The sequence below is a fragment of the Capsicum annuum genome, chromosome 4, assembly GCF_002878395.1.
Source record: "Capsicum annuum cultivar UCD-10X-F1 chromosome 4, UCD10Xv1.1, whole genome shotgun sequence".
NCBI classification, from domain to species: Eukaryota; Viridiplantae; Streptophyta; class Magnoliopsida; order Solanales; family Solanaceae; genus Capsicum; species Capsicum annuum.
Window position 1 is genome coordinate 173,514,905 of NC_061114.1, and position 20,343 is coordinate 173,535,247.

General features: G+C 36.8%; 1 protein-coding gene across 3 annotated transcripts; it reads right to left on the reverse strand.

The window, feature by feature from the left end:
* Positions 1 to 1,165: 1,165 nt before the first annotated feature.
* Positions 1,166 to 17,333, reverse strand: LOC107867705 (probable glucuronoxylan glucuronosyltransferase F8H). 3 transcript variants are annotated; one of them, XM_016714071.2, is made up of 9 exons: positions 16,725 to 17,291; positions 4,481 to 4,627; positions 4,219 to 4,283; positions 3,687 to 3,756; positions 3,062 to 3,280; positions 2,176 to 2,319; positions 1,953 to 2,088; positions 1,824 to 1,866; positions 1,166 to 1,403 (listed from the first exon to the last, which is right to left on the reverse strand). In XM_016714071.2, the coding sequence occupies exons 1-9, from the start codon at positions 17,118 to 17,120 to the stop codon at positions 1,376 to 1,378; spliced, it is 1,248 nt and encodes a 415-aa protein (XP_016569557.2). In that variant the 5' UTR covers positions 17,121 to 17,291; the 3' UTR covers positions 1,166 to 1,375. The 3 variants fall into 3 exon arrangements, with proteins under 3 accessions (XP_016569557.2, XP_016569558.2, XP_016569556.2); XM_016714072.2 differs by having other exon boundaries at positions 1,166 to 1,413; positions 16,725 to 17,290; XM_016714070.2 differs by lacking the exon at positions 1,166 to 1,403 and having other exon boundaries at positions 1,518 to 1,866; positions 16,725 to 17,333.
* Positions 17,334 to 20,343: the final 3,010 nt, after the last annotated feature.

The window sequence follows — 20,343 nt, forward strand, 5'->3', positions numbered from 1 at the left end:
TTAGTATAATTTTTATAAATTTATTAATTCAAATACGACATTTTACATAGTTTTATTAATATTTATTAAATTATTTTTCACGTACAAATGCACATTCACAATTTATAAATACATTGCCTATTATTGTTGTTGTTGCTGTTATTGACTTGTTGTTACTGTTGTTGCTGTTGTTGTTGTTGTTATTGTTGTTGCTGTTGTTGTTGTATTGCTGTTGTTGCTGTTGCTTTTATTTTTGTTGTTATTGTTGTTGTTGTTCTAGTTTTGGATTGATATTATTTTATTATATACAATGTAGAATAATAAATAAATAAAAACTAACTAAAATATTAGAGTAGAAAAAGATGTACACAAAAAGATAGATAGTAATAAAGTGAGGATATTTATATTTGAATTAATTTTTAAAGTTTTAGTTAATTAAATAATTTGTATATAATTGAATAATATAGTAAAGGTAGTAAATTAATGAAAAAATAGATGATATAATGCAATAAAGAAAAATAAGAAGAAATATTATTCGACAATTAATTGATTTTTTTTTATTCAATTTAATAAAAAATTTGTTATTGATTACAAGATTGAAAAATTAGATAATTGTGCAAATTTTATTAACATAATATGATCTAATATACTCCAACAAGTCAAATTAAGATTGTAAATAATTGGTTTCCTTTAATATTTATCGCGCATCGTGGGGGCACGCATACTAGTTATAATAAATGAAAAATGAATCATGTTGCAAGATCAAATCATATTTTGAAGAGACTTGTAAATTTTTTTCGAATATTTAATTTTAAATAAATTATTAAAAATATTATAATAGTTATTTAAAATAATTTTCTCAATAAAATAATTTTAATAGTAAAAGTTTAGTGACACATGTCCTTTTTGATCATTTGTCTCTCAAAAACATTTCTTGAAAAAGTGTATCCAAACAAAATTTATTTATCAAAAATATTTTTCAAATGAATTTATCATACGCAAATTATTTTTTTAAAAAAAAAACACTTTTCTGAAAAACTACTTTGTAAAAATGTTTTTCAAATAAATAACTTTCTAACCGCAATCCCAAATGGGCTCGTATTTTAAGAAAACTGTAGTTATGAAAGTAACAGAAATTATACCGAATCGAATAAATTATATGTATGAAATTCAAAAATAAGAAGCATTAGAAATGAGATATAACTCGTTCCTTCAACACAACTGACGACAGAATCGATGATCCAATATCTTGCAGTTGCCAAAAGCATGAACAGATAAATATATTTACAAGAACAACTTGTTTCAAAAATAGTTTAACTAAATTCACACCACAAATGAATCTGAAAATACAGTTAAAGCCAGGGTAATACTGAGCAGGGCAGCTTAACTTCAGTCTTCAGAATAGTCCAAGGAACCCACAATCCCTGTGATTACCTAATACATCATACAATTTTGAAGAACAAAAAACAAGGAAATAAAATAAAATAATAATAATAATAATAATGATAAAAGAAAAAATAAAAGAAAGTGCAAACTTGTTTATCAGCGTGAAAAAAGAATTAAGAATAATTAGTGAGATTTTCTTTATAGCTCTGGATCAATTACAAGTGCAACTATAACAAAAGCACAATTGATCTACAAGTTGTATAAAACATATTCAAGGCAAATGCAAGGGTGGTATCCACTTGCTGAATTCCACCAAATTCCTGTCGACTATAGTTCTATTATGGAGCCAGAAAGTTTCTGATGATTGGTGGAATTGCCTAACTTTTCTCTGAAGTTCCCACATAAGTGCATTAAATGCAGTGCAGGAATCAGACCCGGGAGTATAAGCGAACAAGCACCTGATCTTTCGACCCCAAGCTATCATTTCTTCGATGTCTTTATCTGAGAATGAAAGAAAGTTGCATCATAAATCCATTGGCTACTAATTTTAACGCAAGATGCTAGGCAATAAAAGGCGGCGTGCTGACCAGGTATTGATTCTAGGTAGTCCAATAGTTCAGTTCCTATATGAGTGGATGGCCATTTGATTGATATCAGGGTGTAGTCGATCACATTCTGAAATGGTAATTCTACTTGATCCGATAAGATTACTGGAACGCACTCCTGTTTAACACAACAATGGCATAAAGAAGCTTAGGAAAGTGGAATTTGACAAACTTTAGTCATGCACACAAGATATGAGAGACTAACCACAAAGAAGGACTCATAAAAGCGAAGCGTCCATGATGATTCACCACGTGGAGCTAGGCAGAACTTAGCATTGCGGAGATGCTCAAAATATTCCTTCCTTCCTAGCTTGTTAGGACCACTGAATTTCAATTCTGGACATTCCAACTGTTGATAGAATCAAAAAGACCATCTTTTGGACAAAAAGACTATATGGGACTCAATTGGAAGCAAATACAATTAGCGGTTTTGGAAAACTAAAGGATTCTCACTCAAGTAGATAAACTGAGAAATCCATGTACCTGGTAAAGAATCGATGGAATACTGCTTGACAGCTTAGATACTTCTTATGTTATCAACAAATAGGACAAAGGTCATTATCACTAGCCTCCCATCGGCAGCAAGGAAGTAGCAGTGGAAGATAGAATTCGAAACAGATTTGAGAAACATAGGAGGGTTCGGATCTCTTTGAACTATTATATCTTTTGGGAGGTAGAGGGAATTTTTCCATTGGAGAAAATTGCTTTTGAGATCTTCACCATATATTAATTCTACAACCCATTTCAACTGAAAGATATAGTATTGAGATGTTTTTTTAGCGGGGACCAAAACTGGAAGGAACTTAAAGAGGACTAAACACAGAGTAAAATGATGATTCCTATACTAGGCTTTTGAGTCAAACAATCACAAGAAAATTGCTTCCCAAGAAAAAAAACCATGGGTATGAATTGAAGTATCAAACTTAGATATGTGCAAAAAAATCAATAGTGCAAACAGGGATTACTGTAATATACACTCAAAAATATCTGGATATTCCTAATCAATTGAACAAAGCCTTTTTGTCAGTGAAGTCATTATTCTCGACCAAGATGGGAAAGAGGGAAAGCAATGGAGACAAGGAGAAGCTTACCTTATCTGGGAATTGCTTCGAGAGGTCTATCAACCGAAGGCGGCCCACCTTTCCTTGTGTTCTCCCTAAATAGTTTGCTAAGTGTTTCCTCTCTGACAAAGGCAAAGGCTCAACTATCCTAGAGCCATGAGTAGTCATCCCATCATCAATGTTTCCAGGTATGATAATATCTTTCCATGTATTAAAGGCACTAGTGTCTCTTTTATCTGTTCGATCCCCCTGCATTACATGCAATGATATTCCTCAACATGGAAGACTGAATAAGAATTAACTTATTGAAGATAACAGGCATGACTAGGTACAAGTGTGTTAAGACAACAAACATAAAAAATAACATGAATAAACTCATTACAATTGGTAGGAAACCGCTAATAGTCTTATGTTTCTGGACAGAGAGATTATAATTTATTATCTTTCTCCGTGCATGATACATAGAATTGTCACAATAAACTTACCATGGAAACAACATACAGACATTGTGAGCGACTTGAGGTTCCATGAGAGAGAAGAAAAAAGAAAAAGCAGATCACTGCATAGTGAATGACAGTGCAGCAACCCATGAAACATTTTCTATGACTGCACATGAAGGGTAAGGATTATAGACTGACAGCTTGTAAACCCTTACCTCAGGAGTAAGAATTATAGATCGATTCAAGTATGTTGCCCAAGATTTAAATAAATGAGCTCCAGCACCACTGCAGTTCAGCAAAAGTAACACCAGTAAGAAAAAGTGATCTTTTTTTCAATTGAAAATGCAACTGAGAGAAATTTAGCTGCATGTCTATTTTGCAACAGCATTTAGCACAGGTGAAAATGCATGATCAATATTTTATCTGACTGCATCATTGAAGTTGTGGCTTCACATCTATGTCTCAGTTCATAACGTGCCTGTTCCTGCCTTACTCAACTGGCAGTTTTGATAAATGCAGCACAACTACCATTAGGCGATATTTTTATCAGATTGCAACTTTGAGGTCATGGATTTATATCTACATCCAAGCCCATGCAGAACCTAGTTTTGATACCTGTCGTATTCATGTACCAGCTTTTACAAATTCCATACGTCATTGAGTCATCTATTTAATCTGCGAAGCATCTCATAATTGGATTCCTATCCCTTATCCATGAATTTAAAGATCTCCATATGATACTTATACCTTGGGAAGACAAATATGTGGTTGCGGCCACCAGATAACCTGAAATATGGCATTTGACTTAACACCTGCAACCAAAGGGTTTTGATAGAAAGAAGATCATACATAAAGGAAAACGTATATGAGAGGAAATGGATACAGTGACATTTCAGTTGAAGCTCTAAAGAAAAGAAAAATATCACTATTATTCAACTGTGGCAATAAATAGAACTTCGAAAGAGTTTTGACAGCACAATGTAATTTTAAGGTTCCTGATATTTACTACCTTCACATAGATCTGATTAATCTCTTTGTCATTCAGGCCGCCCATCATCCGAACACATTTAGGATAAGCAGGCACAAAGAAAAGATCGGCCTCTTCTTTCTTTCTGGTCCTGAACCTTGACTGCAAAAGCATCCTATGTATCTTAACCTACAGGCACATCAGAAAAACAAGATAGAGAAGCATTAGAGAGTTAAACTTAAAACTATATAAAGAAACCTAATAACGAAAATTTCATGTTATTATTGGGGAGGTAACAATGTAATTCTTGCAGGTTTTTACTAATGTTGCCCTCAAGAAAAAAGGAGCCAAAATGAAATACTTAGATTTTGTCCATAGTTCAAAGTGAGAATGGAGAGTGAATTCTCAGTGATACCTTGCATGGACAGAGAAATTTATTGACACAATGAGTCATCTTTGTAACTGGAACTTTGGAAGTTAAGGAAATGAAGGGAAAAAAAGGAAGAAAATATCAAAACCTCTTTATTGATTTCCAAATAAAGATAGATAACTTCTTTTGATGTGTAAACTGTAAAGAACAATTTACCCCATCAATACGAAAGTGTTGGTGAATGTGAGCCTTGGAGCAACAGTAAGTTGTCTCTGTGTAACCTATAGGTCACGGGTTCGAGATGTGGAGTCGGTCACCATGCTTGCATTTGGTTAGGCTGCCTACATCACACACTCTTAGGGGTGCGGCCTATTCCCCGACCCCGCGTGAATGCAGGATGCTTAGTGCACCGAGTTTCCATTTAGTAAGAAAGTGCTGGTTTGGAGGCTAAGAAGAGGATTTACAGTCACACATACTGTAAACTGCTGAGGAAATGAAGAATGGCTTCGACATCATTTACAATGCCTACTTGCACCAAAAGTGTGGCGAAATTATACATTTATGCTTAGGGCTAATGAAATTTTCAAATTTGTCTTCAAAAACTGTATGGCTTCTTTCCTCCAAAGAGTTCACCAACTAGCTGCTGGGATGGAATGCCAAATACTGATACTTGCCTCGGTGAGGTTTTTTTACTGTACAACTAACTCTTCAAGAAGGCAAGGATTGGTTTTAATATTGAAGAAGAGTGGCCACATTCGATGTGTGAAATGACAGTGCAAGAAGGCAAGGATTGGTTTTAGTGCCAGTTGTCAAATAGGACCACTGCATAGCTGTTCTCTATATATACTAGCAAAGTTGCTCGGACTCTCCAAAAATGTTGCCGCAACCGTGTCGGATCCTTCAAAAAGACATTATTTTTGGAATATTCGACACACACCCATCGACATTTTTTAAGAGTCCGAGCAACATAGCATACTAGTACTCTTAGCTTGTAACTTCTTTTTCATTAATTCAGAAGTTACATTAATTCAATCAAAGGATTTTTCCCATTCAATCGATTATCTCCATAATTTCAATATGGTATCAGAGCTGTGAATCAAAGGACGATTCAACAAATAAATTTAACAACGCATTCCGCAAATTGCTGATAATCTTCTGAGAAATTTGAAGAAATGGTGAGTGCACCAGGCACTGCCACGGAAACAGAGACAGTTGCAGCTGAAACTCTTGAAGGAATTGATCAAAGGCGCAATCATCCACTGTATCTACATCCTTCGGATAATCCGGGCAGTGTTCTCATCACCGTGCATCTTACAGGGATGGAAAACTATTCTCTATGCAGTAGATCCATGTTGATTAATCTTCAAGCTAAGAGTAAGCTGCGGTTTGTGCTAGGGACATGCAAGAGAAGTGATTATCAAGGAGAACTGGGAGCACAGTGGGAAAATGCAATGCATTTGTGCTTGCATGGATCATGAATATGTATTGAAGGAGCTACTAAGTGGTATAGTTTAAGCAACGGATGCAGCTGCAGTGTGGGCCAATCTGAAGGAGAGGTTCGACAAGGTTGATGGATCTAGAAGTTATCAATTGCATAGAGATTTGCACTATTCATCAGGTAATTTGAGTGTTTCTGCATATTTCTCTAAATTGCATTTACTCTGGGATGAATTCAGTGCACTTGTTTCTCCTCCTTCATGTAATTGTGTGATAAATCTAGAACCTATGTGGATCATTTAGCATGTCTGAGGCTATTTTCCTTTTAGATGGGGTTGAGTGAGGTGTATGCACAGGCACACATTTAAATTCTAATGATGTATCCATGACCTAGTGGGGGGAGGGCATATGCCATGATAATGGCGGATGAAGGTCAGTGTATGACAGCAGATTCACAAACTGGAGGGGATATTTTAGATTCGACTGGGACTACTTTATATGTAGGAAAGGGAAGTTTTCAGAAAAAGTTTTAGTTTAAGAAGAAAAACTGGGACCAAATCTGTGATTACTGTAAGCTCCAAGGACATGTAATGGATGACTGTTTCAGATTGATTGGTTATCCTGGAAGTTTAAGAAGAAATCAGGACAAGCTTTTAACCAAATGCAGAATAACCAGATGCAACATAAGAGACAGCAAACTGTAGCTAACGATGCTTATGGAAAACAGGAATGCAATGCACTCAGATATGGCTAACAATGCTTATGGAAACAGGAATGCAATGCACTCAGATGTGGCTAACAATGTTTATGGTAACAGGAATGGAATGCACTCAGATGATGAATTTGCAAACTGCAACAGGAATATAAATCATTATACAGCTGATGCTTTTGCACCAATGGACAAAGGGACGAATCAGGTGCTCCCAGTAATTGCAACTCAGCCTAATTTTACTCCTGGTCAATATCAGAACATTGTGAAAATGATGGATGGTGATGAAGGATCAAGTTCAGCAGTTTGGAACAATGTAGCAAACATGGCAGGTACATCTGTCTCTTAGTGCTTTTTCTGTATCAAACAGAGGAACAGATAAAGCAAAGAGTTGGATAGTTGACTCAGGAGCCATATGCCACATTACTCCTAAAATTAATAGATCAAATTCTGTGTCTAGAAAAGAGAGTTGTGTAGGAAGGCAAGTGCAATTACCTACTGGTGAAATGATTGCAGTAATACACTCTGGGAGTTGTAAAACAATAGATGGTGGCTTGTTACAAGATGTGTTAATTGTTCCTAGTTTCAAGTATGACTTGCTTTCAGTTTCACAGTTAACAAAAACAGCTGAAGTGTTCTGTTAACTTCTTCCCTGAGTTTTTTGTATTTCAGGATCTCTCTACTGGGAAGGTGAGGGGGATTGGTAAAGAGGTAGATGGATTGTACTATTACCTTAATCAGATTCCTTTTGATAAAGGCAGAACTGAGAAGCTGTTCATGATACAACACTCGGAGTTAAGCAAATTGTTGTGGCATAACAGGTTGGGACACCCTTCAGTCAAGGTGCTTAGACAACTATCTCTCTTGAAGAATGATAGTGATATTACAATATGTAATAAATGTCCAGTATGTCCACTAGCAAAACTATTAGAATATGATTAGAAATATGAATAGTATATACCAAATCCTACTTGGAAAAGGATTGTACTATAGTGTCTATAAATAGGGTCTTGATGTAATTATGTTAACACAATTTTTCAATAATATTTTCTCCATTAATTCTCACATGGTATCAGAGAGCTGGTGAGAAACTTCAGAAAAGAAAACTCAGTCACCGTCGTCAATTCCGGTGACTGATTTGTGCCATCTTTTATTTTGTGGGTTGTGTGAAAAATACAATACCACCAAGAGGTTTGGAAAGCTCAGGCGACACAAACCCAACCCAACCCACCGGAAAACAACCCTCCACGCGCCCCACGCGCTTGTCGGAAATCCGGCAAGATCAATCATGCGCCGGCGCATGAGACTTCTCCGGTTGAATTTTTTGAGTGGTTCCTTTTTTGTTGGGGTCGCCGTTCTATTCCGATCCGTCCACTTATTTGTTTTTCAGATTCCGGTGACTTTTGAAGATTCCGGCCGACGGAATTAGGGTTCTGGCGACTTAAAAAAAAAACTGAAAGTTCAAATTTCCAGACTTCCAGATTCTGTTTCTTGGTATTTTCAAGTTAAAATTTCCAAAATGTCTTTTGGGTATGATGTTTTTGTCCCCAAAACTACCGATATTGGAAGTTCAAGTCCTATGATCACTTCCGAACCATTAATGAGAAGTTCAAATAATTTAGCCCGGGCTCCCTCAGTTGAGTTGTGATGCAAAGGTCAAGGTGTCCAAGATCATTTAACAAACAAAGCTAGTGTGGTAGATGAAAAGGGAAAGTCGAGCGCAGAAAATGCGAAAGCTAAAGAGCAATGGGAGAAAGTTGACGCTCAATTATGTAGTCTCTTATGGCGATCTATTGATTCTAAGTTGATGCCTTTGTTTCGTCCATTCCAGACGTGCTATTTAGTTTGGAAAAAGGCTCGTGCTTTATACACAAATGACATATCTCATTTTTATGATGTGATAGCACTCGAATGACCAACTTGAAGAAACAGGAATCCGATATGTCTACTTACTTGGGACAAGTACAAGCAGTCATGGAAGAATTTGATACATTGATGCCCGTCACTGCGGATGTAGAAAAACAACAAGAGCACAGACAGATGTTTTTAGTTCTTACACTTGCTGGACTTTCTACTGACCATGATGCTGTACGTGATCAGATTTTAGCTAGTCCTACGGTTCCTACAATTGATGAGTTATTCTCTCGTCTGCTTCGTCTTGCCGCGCCTCCCAATCACAAAGTAGTTTCATCACCAACTGTCGACCCTTCTATTCTTGCATCTCAAACCATGGAAAAACGAACATATCAGCCAATGAAAAATCGGCGAGGAGGAGGTCGTTCTAGAAAATCTCGATCGAAGTGTAGTTATTGTCATAAAGTTGGACACACTCAGGATATATGTCATAGTTTGCGTGGTCCACCACCCAGTTATGATCCTGCTGCTGTAAAGGAATATAATAAGTTCCTTCGGTTAAGCAAACATCTCCACAACCTAATCGACCATCCAATAATGCTCATATTGCCCAAACAGAATATGATGAGTTCCTTTGGTATAGAGCAAGTAAGCAGACATCTCCACAAGTAGCCTTAGTTGCCCAGCCTGATGCTTCTGTTGCTGGTAATCCTTTTGCTTGCGTTTCACAGTCTAATACTCTTGGATCATGGGTTGTGGACTCAGGTGCTTCTGATCATATTTCTAGTAACAAATCACTTTTTTCTGATATTGTTTATTCACAATCTCTTCCTGCTATTACTTTAGCCAATGGGATCCGACCAAAACCAAAAGGAATTAGACAAGCCAAACCCCTATCTTTTGTCACCCGAGACTCTGTTCTTTATGTCCCTGGTTGTCCTTTTAATCTTGCAACTGTTAGTCGTTTGACACGTGCCCTTAATTGTAGCATAACTTTTTTAATGACTCTTTTCTAATGCAGGACCGCAGTACGGGACAAACGATTGGCGCAGGACATGAATCACAAGGCCTTTACCATCTCACCTCTTCAAATTCCTTCACAGCATGATCTGTTACAGATCCTCCAGACCTAATTCACAAACGTTTAGGACATCAGAGTCTATCCAAGCTACAAAAGATGGTGCCTAGTTTGTCTAGTTTATCCACATTAGATTGTGAGTCATGTCAACTTGGGAAACACACCCGTGCTACTTTCTCACGTAGTATTGAGAATCGTTCAGAGTCTATTTTCTCATTAGTATATTCTGATGTTTGGGGTCCTAGTAGAGCCAGTTCACCTTTAGGTTTTCTTTATTTTGTTAGTTTCATTGATGATTTTTCAAGATGTACTTGGGTTTTCTTAATGAAAGATCGTTCTGAGATATTTTCTATATTCAAAAGTTTTTGTGCTGAAATACAAACTCAATTTGGTGTTTCTATTCGTACTTTTCATAGTGATAATGCCTTAGAATACTTATCCTCTCAGTTTCAGGAGTTTATGACTCATCAAGGAATTGTTCACCAGACATCTTGTCCATACACCCCTCAGCAGAATGGTATAGCAGAAAGAAAAAATAGGCATCTTCTTGAGACTGCTCGCACTCTTCTTATTGAATCTCGTGTTCCGCTGCAATTTTGGGGCGATGCAGTCCTCACATCCTGCTATCTAATTAATAGAATATCATCATCTTCCATTCAGAATCTGGTTCCCCATTTTATATTGTTTCCACAGTCACATCTCTACTCTATTCCCCCTCGTGTCTTTGGGAGCATATGTTTTGTTCATAGCTTAGCCCTTGAAAAAGATAAATTAGCCCCTCATGCTCTCAAGTGTGTCTTCCTTGGTTACTCTCGAGTTCAAAAAGGGTATCGTTGTTATTCACCAGATCTTCGTTTCTACTTTATGTCCGCCGATGCCACCTTTTTTGAATCTCGACCTTACTATATATCTTCTGATCATCTTGATATCTCTGAGATTTTACCCGTATCTCTAGTCTTACCCACACCATCCTTGGTCTTACCCATATCTCCAGACATACCCAAACCAACCTTTAAGGAATCAACGGTTACTTTTACGTCTCCTACTATAGTGCCACCACTTATGACTTATCATCATCGTTCGCGTCCACCAAGTAGTCCTAGATGATTCATGTCATGCGTTGGACGCTGCTCCTACTGCGGACTTGCCTTCTCCTAGCCAATCAGTTGCACTTCAAAAAGGTATGCGTTCCACTCGTAATGCTAACCCACACTATACTTTCTTGAGTTATCATCATTTATCATCGCCCCATTATGCTTTTGTATCATCTTTGTCATCTATTTCCATCCCTAAGACTATAGGTGAAGCACTTTCTCATTCGGGATGGAAGTAGGCTATGATAGATGAGATGTCTGCTTTACATGCGAGTGGTACTTGGGAGCATGTTTCCTTCCTGCAGGTAAATCTACTGTTGGTTGCCGTTGGGTTTATGCAGTCAAAGTTAGTCTAGACGGTCAAGTTGATCGGCTTAAGGCTCGCCTTATTGTCAAAGGATACACGCAAATATTTGGGCTTGATTATGGTGACACTTTTTCTCCAATGGCTAAAATAGCATTTTTCTGTCTTGTCTTATCCATTGCTACCATTCGTCATTGGCCTCTTTGTCTGGTAGCCTTGTATGTCAATTGCTCAGGACACTCCTATGGATCCAAATGCCAAACTTCTACCAAGACAGGGGAAGCCACTCAGTGATCCTGAAAGGTATAGGCGGTTGGTCGGAAAGTTGAATTATCTCACCGTGACTAGACCTGACATATCCTTTCCTGCAGATAAAGGACTACTCTTTGAGGATCGGGGTCACGAGCATATCATTGGATACACAGATGCTGATTGGGCAGGCTCACTCTCTGATACTACCTCCGGATATTGTGTTTTAGTAGGAGGTAATTTGATGTCTTGGAAGAGTAAGAAACAGAGTGTGGTTGCTCGATCTAGTGCAGAAACTGAATATCGAGCAATGGCTGTAGCAACTTATGAGCTAGTTTGGATCAAACAGTTGCTGAAAGAATTAAAATTTGGAGAAACGGGTAAGATGGAACTTGTGTGTGATAGTCAAGCAGCCCTTCATATCACATCAAATCCAGTGTTTCATGAGAGGACTAAACACATAGAGATTGATTGTCACTTTGTCAGAGAAAAAATACTCTCAGGAGATATTGTTACAAAATTTGTGAAGTCAAGTGATCAACTTGCAAATATCTTCACCAAATCCCTCACCGGTACTCGTATTAATTACATTTGTAACAAGCTAGGTACATAGGAGTGTTAGAATATGATTAGAAATATGAATAGTATATACCAAATCCTACTTGGAAAAGGATTGTACTATAGTGTCTATAAATAGGGTCTCGATGTAATTATGTTAACACAATTTTTCAATAATATTTTCTCCATTAATTCTCACAAAAACAAACTAGGTTACCTTTTCAATTGAGTATGTCTAAAACTGAAGCTAGTTTTGACTTGATTCACTTGGATATCTAGGGACCATATAAGAGTCCCACACATAATAGATGTAGATTCTTTCTGACCATTCAAGGATGACTTGGTTGTACTTGTTGAAATGAATAATGAAGTTTTTTCTGTGCTGAAATCATTCTTTATGTTAGTTCAAACTCAATTCAATAAACATGTTAAGAGGATGAGATCTGATAAAGTAACAGAGTTCTTTAACAATGAATGTGATACATTATTCAAGTTTTTGGTATCATCCATGAGAGTAGCTGCCCATACACTAGACAACAAAATGGAGTGGTTGAAAGAAAACACAGATACATACTTGAAGTGGCTATAGCCTTGAAATTTCAAGGGAAAATCCCTATTAGATTCTGGGGTGAGTATGTATTAGCTGTTGTCTACTTGATAAGCAGATTATTACTGCAGTTTTAAAGGGAGTTTCATGGACATAAGGTAAGCCTAGATCATCTGAGAACTGTAGGTTGTTTATGCTATGCAACTGGTGTGATGAAAACTGATAAGTTCTCTCCTAGAGCTGAAGCATGTGTATTGATGGGATACTCAACTACTCAGAAAGGTTACATTCTATACAGTTTACATCAAAGAAAGTTGATAGTTAACAGAGATGTTGTATCCCAGGAGCATGTATTTCCATTTCACAGCAAGAGCAGTGACTATGCCCATGTACAATTATTTTCACCTAATCCTCCTGGTAATTCATCTTCCATTGAAGATACTGCAACACATTCTGAAGAGATTCAGGCATCAAGTCCAGTATTTGTGAATAATGATGTCCATACAATGGTAAAAGGAAATGAGTTGCATATTAATCATGATCCTATAGAAGAAGATGGTGATATTGTGGACTTGCAACCTGCAATTCCTGAAGATAATGCTCTCGCTGAAGGAAATGTTGGTAATGTAGATTTGCAGCCCGTAATTCCTGAAGAAAATGTGGTTAATATTGTACCTGCTGGTCAATCAAGAAGCTACATACATTCTACTAGGACTTCTCATCCTCCCATTTGGATGAAGGATTATGTTGCTCCACTGTGAAAGTCTCATCCCTATTCTCAAAGCAATTATGTTTCATACCATGGGATATCTTCTAAATATAAAGCCTATTTGTCTCAGTTTTCCACAGAAGTTGAGCCTCGAAATTATGAAGAAGCAGTCAAGGATAAGAGATGGATAAAAGCTATGCAACAAAAAATTCAAGCCTTAGAAGAAAATGAGACATTGAAATTGGTTGCATTACCACCAGGGAAGCCAGCAATTGGCTGCAAGTGGGTTTTCAAGATCAAGTATAGATCTGATGGTCATATTGAGAGGTTCAACGCCAGGTTAGTAGCAAAGGGATATAATCAAAGTGAAGGGATTGACTACCAGGAAACTTTTTTTCCAGTAATGAAAATGATCATTGTCAGATATAGCCAGCCTTAGCTGCGGCTGAGCATTGGGTTATGTGCCAAATGGATGTCTTTAATGCCGTCTTGCAAAGTGATTTGTTTGAAGAAGTTTACATGGAATTACCTAAAGGGTTTTGTAGTAAGGGGAAGCATAGCAATCTTGTCTACAAGCTTGTTAAATCTCTTTATGGACTTATACAAACTTCTAGACAATGGAATGCTAAGTTGACAGAAGCACTTTGCACCTCAGGATATACACAGAGTCATCTAGATTACTCCTTGTTTACTAGGAGGAGAGGAACTGGGTTTAGTTGTGGTATTGGTTTATGTTGATGATCTATTGATCATAGGAAATGATGCAGCATTGATAGCAGAGACTAAGCAGGTTTTACACAGTCATTTCAAGATCAGAGACTTGGGAGAACTCAAGAATTTTTTGGGAATTGAATTTCTCAGATCTGATAAGGACATAGTGACGAACCAGAGAAAATATGCTCTTGAGTTGATAGCTGAAGTGGGGCTAGGAACAGCAAAACCAATTTTGACACCCTTAGAATGCAACATGAAGTTGACCAGTATGGAATATGATCAAGTTGGCAAGGGCAATCATTCTAATGATCCCGCATATAAAGACATTCCAAAATACCAGAGACTTGTTGGAAAACTACTTTATCTTACTAATACTAGACCAGATATCACATATGCAGTACAATCTTTGAGTCAGTTTATGCAGAATCCAAAGATGTCACATTGGAATGCTGCTCTAAGAGTGGTTAAGTATATCAAGATGGAACCAGGAAAGGGATTGCCGATGAGTTCAGAACACAAACCTCACTTGACAGGGTATTGTGATAGAGATTGGGCAGCCTGTCCAAGCACAAGGAGGTCTGTTACAGATTTCTTGCTTAAGTTTGGTGATTCTTTAATTGGTTGGAAGTCAAAAGAACAAAACACTGTGTCTAGAAGTTCAGCAGAGACAGAGAGGTAGAATACAGGAGTTTAACTGTGTTAACAGCTAAAGTTGTTTGGGTGACAAGCTTGTTTAAAAAGTTAGGAGTGCAGTTGATTGAACCTGCTTCCATTCACTATGATAGCAAGGCAGCCTTGCAAATAGCTGCAAATCCAGTGTTTCATGAACGTACCAAACACATTGAGATTGATTGTCATTTCATTCAAGAAAGGATACAAAGAGGACTGATCAAGACCTTCTACATCAACATTAAAGATCAACAAGCTGACTTGCTTACTAAAGCATTAGGAAGATCACAACTAAGTTTCGTTAGGCAAGCTTGGAGTCTGGAATCTTTTCAGTACATCCAGCTTGAGAGGAAATCTTGTAATTGGTTAATGATGTTGATTAGATTAAATTAGTCAGTTAATTAATTATCTATTTGGTAGTTAGCCTGTTAGTTAGATGGTTATAGATAATTAGATATTTAAGTGCCAGCTGCCATATAGGACCACTGCATAGCTGTTCTCTATATATACTAGTACTTCGTAGCTTGTAACTTCTTCTTCATTAATTCAATCAAAGGGTTTTTTCCCATTCAATCGATTATCTCCATAATTTCAATAGTTCCCTTAAGATCCTTTTCCGGTTTCTCCTTTTCTAATGTCCCTTCCTGTGCAACAAAGACTTAAAATTCGAAGAAGAGATAGTTACAAATTAACAACCTCACACCACTTTGACTTTTAAGTATTAATCCATCAATGTTAGATATGGAAAAAGTACTGTTTTATAACAATTGGACTCTGATATTTTTGATAATGTAATAACTGAACATAGATATGAGGGCAAAAACAGGCTCTTCACTCAAAGTTCTAACTTATGTACAGTTCTCCCTGCAGGAAAAACTCATCTCAATCATTCTCTTGTACCCAAAGCACTACTGTTTTCATTGACCTGATTTCACTGAAAGTTATTTCAAGCTACCTAGATTTGCTGCTAGCTTTCGATAACCACATCCACAATGTAATAATTAGTTTTTAACCATGCCCCCATGATAATAACTACTCTAAAGCATCTTCAATCTAAGATAGGGAATACATGATTAAATAAAACTATAAATTTCTTGGTGATTCGCCATTTTCTCACTAATATGTTAGGTGTTGCAAAAATCAATGGGTGGAGCTGCTACTGACTCTGGTCTATGAATACAAATTTACCCAAGTTCGTGAAAACTAAAATGACACCTAAATTAAGTTGAACTTCAACACACTATCCTCCTAACATATGCAGTAATAGTTATGCAATAAGACCTTACCAAAATTCTTGAAAATCAAAATGGCAGCCAAATAAGTTATAAACTTAGAATGAATAACTTCCACTACATTATGCTGAAAAACTTGATTATCCAAAAAAAAAAAAAAATCAAAATGGCAGAGAGCCGATGGGAAAGTAGTCCGTTATGCGAGGAAACACCAGATAGACATCATTGGCACCAAGCGTGAGGGAATGCCAGATGTTTGGTAATTTCTCCTCCGACCATAGTAAATGATCCCACTGAAAGCCTCCACTTATGAAAGGCCAACCCGGCATAATAGGCATAGCAATGCAAAGAGCTTTACTTGGAAAAAAAGGAGGAACATTTATCACACGTGGAAAATGTGAGAAATTCCCACATGAATATTCTACCATAATGGGCATTCAACATGAATACTCTACCATAACAGGCATTCAAGAATCCAAACATGAAATTTAAAAGAATTTGAAAGAAATTGTATTGAGAATTGATCTATATGGAACTTGTATATTTGTGTCATGGGTCCTGGATGTATAACTGCTCAAGATATGATCTTGCCGCCATATGAGAAGTTAAACTTAAAAATGAATAACTTCCACTACAAAAATTTACACATTTCCCAAATCCAATCTGATAAGCAGAAAAATATCCAAGCTAATATATATTTATATTAACAAAAACTAAGAAAATCTCCTTCTCATCATAATACTAGGAAAATAGGGAAATTACCTGAGTACCCCATTGGCCTTTAACACAAGAATCAGGAGAAATCATGTCATCACGGCCAAACAACAAGTGTTTCAACCCATTAATCTCATTCTCATCATACACATAAATCTTCAACGAAAGATGGGTCCCATATCCGCGCTCCGGCCAAAAGAGGGCCCCACCAGAATCAGAGAACCGCACGACGTCGTTCTTCGATCTGTATTCACCAGAAGTAGTAGTAGTAGGGATTGAGAAGGAAGAGGAATTTAGTGACTGATCGAAGATTCTGGTGAGGAAGAAAGTGACGATGATGAGAGCTAGAGCGCCGATCTGGTGAGTGCGAGTGCATGGGGTTATGGTGTTACTGTGGTGTGAAGTGAATGGTCTGCTGCTCTTGCTGCTGTGTATACTTCCCATTGTTGATTGCTACTGAGCAGAGAAGAGCAGTGACGGGAGTGTTGAAAACGCAAGGAGGGAGATGGAAGATCCAAGTACCCTACGTCATCGTTTCGTGTTTGTAGTAGTAGAAACCATTACTTTTTGTTTTAACTTTTAACTCTTAGGTGACACTTTTACTACTTCCAGCTCTTGTATTCAAATTACGCGAATTTTATAGCTAGCTTTGGTCATGCCATGTATTTTTGACAAGTATTCTTTTGGTGAACTTTAATATTATAGCCCCTAAAATATTTCACTTTTTTTTATAGGCACTTCAATTAAAAAAGATATTTATTGAATTCTTTATTCCTTTAAAAATAGTTTCAATTGAGTCCAATTCTCCAACGTGGCAGTTTGCGTGTACTCACGTTTGGGAGGCTCGTGAAATATCATGGAACCAGCTTATGTGGCACCCAACGGATCTTTTATCCTCTTTTTATACCCAATTTCTTTAAAAAAAACCTAATTCCCACTTTGTTCCTCTTTTTATACTCAATTCTTAATATCCACCATTTTTGTTTCCTAAATTCTCCTCCTCTTAAATTCCTTTTCGGTCTTTTCTCTTGCTCCGCTTAAACTCTCCTACTCTTATTAATTTCTTCTTCTTACTCGTTTTTAGTAGTAATGTCCAATTCATCTTTTTCATTGTCTTCATCTTCTTCAATTCCAAAAGGAGTATGTTTATGTGGGGTGAAAGCTGAAATTAAGACCTCGTGGACACAACTCAACACTGGTCGGAGATTTTTTTGCTGCAAAACTTCAAAGGTATTCATCTTTTGCTGCTTCATTGGACGAAATGCAATTACTTCGATTAGTGGATGCAATTTTTAAGTTTAATTTTTTCTTTAAACCTGTAGGCGAGAGGTAGATGCAATTACTTTAATTGGTATGATTATGAAATGCCTCCTCAAGCAAAGAGGGTGATGTGGGGTTTATTGAAAAAAGTCAAATCATTTGAAAAAAAGAGGAATCGATGAAGAAAATTTAAAGTGATATGCGTTGGGGCGATAGTGATTTTGGCTACATAGAATTTCTTCAAGAAATGTTCTTAGATTTTGACAAATATTGGCTTAGGTTTCTTATATATGGGACTGTTTTGATTTGACTAATTCTGAAATATATTAGTTGTATTGGGACTGTTTTGCTTTGGCTGTCCTGTTGTAGTGGGATTGTTGTGTATGAAACAATTAAGAAGGAATGAAGATAAGTTGTGAGATGTTACTCTCTTACTATGTTTTGATTTTTCTTTACTGTTGTAATTGGTTTAGTTAGATTACTGTACTCTATTTTTTTAAAAGTTCAAATGATTCATTTAAATGATTCAAAGCTGTCACATATTTCACACAAAAGGAACCACCATTCAATAATTATCTAAAGCACAAGAGCACAAGTGCAACTGATCGACATTTTAAACACAATAATCTACCATTTAACTGCTCAAAATGAGCTCCAACCATACATTAAGTGTTTATCAAGAACTAATCTAAACAGACCACAAAAAATAGTTCAGAATCTTCAAAGCCCCCAACAAAATACCAAAGTAGCCATACAACTAATCACCAAAATATACATTGTACTAAAAACACAATTAATTCAACAACTTTATATTCCTCCTGGTGCACTAGAACTTTCAAGTTAGCTTCTTTTTTGACTGACTCATACTCTCCAATTAAGAAGTTGTGACAACATTCTTTCCCTTCCACTTCATTCCTCGAGGCATATAACCAATATCAATATTTGTTTGAGTTACATCTTTGTAAACACCACGAGTGGCAATTGTTTCACCTCTAGTTCCAGGCTGCATAAAATAAAGTAAAATTAGATTTGTCAAAAGATCATTAAAAATTACATGAATTGAAGTTGTAATTCACACTTACATTTAATGTTTTACTGCAACTCATTTGATCAGTGTAGATACCAAATCCTACTGTCTTACACTTCTTTTGTCTTATTGATGATGTTGATGCTCCAATGGTCCTTTTTTCCCCAAGTTGCTGATCAGATACACTTTCTTTTTCTCTACCTCTGCTAGTGCCTCTTCTAAATCCTTTGCTTTTGCCAGCTCTCTTACCTTTGTCAGTGCTTGTACCTCTACCTCTACCTCTACCTCTACCTCTACCTCTTCCAGTTGGCTGTACTCTTATAACTGCTGAGGTATCAACACACATAGAACTGTTGAAGCTTAGTTGCTGGCTGAATCTTTGTGGCATGCTAGAACTTGGTGGTTGGTTGAAGCTTGGTGGCCTGGCAGAGCTTGGTGGCTGGCTGAAGCTTGGTGGCTTGCTAGAGCTTAGTGGCTGGCTGAAGCTTGGTGGCCTGCTAGAACTTACTGCCTGGCTAGAACTTTCAGGTTATCCCATTCCATCCTAACAATAAAGGATATTAAATATATATTATAAATATCATAATTTAATTATTGAATTAAAAGATATAAGTGCATTACCTGAGCTTTACAAAGAGTTCTGTTATGACCAATTTGATGACATTTGGAGCAAGAAATTTTCAGTCCTTTCCTGGATAGCTTCCCATACTTCTTCTTAGGCTCATTCTTCCCTTTTTTTCTATTCTTTCCTGGTCTGCCAGGCATTGGTCTAGGCTCAGGAGGATCAATCACTACGCCACTTGTGTTAGGCCACATTTTCATATTAAGGTATTGGCTGAAGAAAGTAGTCATAAGCCTTCAAGAATGTATCTTTCTTATACCATTCTTCCACATAAAATTCAGGCTCTATACCTTTATGTTGATAAGCCAATACAGCATGTTGACATGGTATGCCTCTCAATTGCCAGCTTCTACAAGTGCAAGTCCTTGCCCTAATATCAACTATATGCCTATAAGGACCATCTAAAATTTCATACCCAATCTGTCCATTGAACCTAACTGTGCAATTTCTAGCCATATCTTTGTTTTTTCAAGTACTAGCAAAGCCATAGGAGAGATGTCTGAAATGCAGGTATCAATAAACTTCCTCATTTCAATATTTCTATCCATTATCTTGTGTTTAATCTCCTTTAACATACTGATTATAGATTTATGTCTACCAGCTAAAATCCATGAATTAAAAGTCTCATACATATTATTCTCAACAATGTCATATTTAGAATGCTCCCTAAAATATGCCCTGCACTATGATTTTTTTTCATAATGTAATAAGTCCTCACAAATATCCTTACCAAGTTGACTGAGTTTGCCCATCTCATC

Coding starts and splice junctions, on each gene's coding strand:
- LOC107867705 (XM_016714070.2), bottom strand. CDS start 17,120: ATGGGAAGTATACACAGCAGCAAGAGCAGCAGACCATTCACTTCACAC. Junction 4,284..4,480: donor TTAATCAGATCTATGTGAAG/GTAGTAAATATC, acceptor CTTTGGTTGCAG/GTGTTAAGTCAAATGCCATA. Junction 3,281..3,686: donor CTATAATTCTTACTCCTGAG/GTAAGGGTTTAC, acceptor CATGTAATGCAG/GGGGATCGAACAGATAAAAG.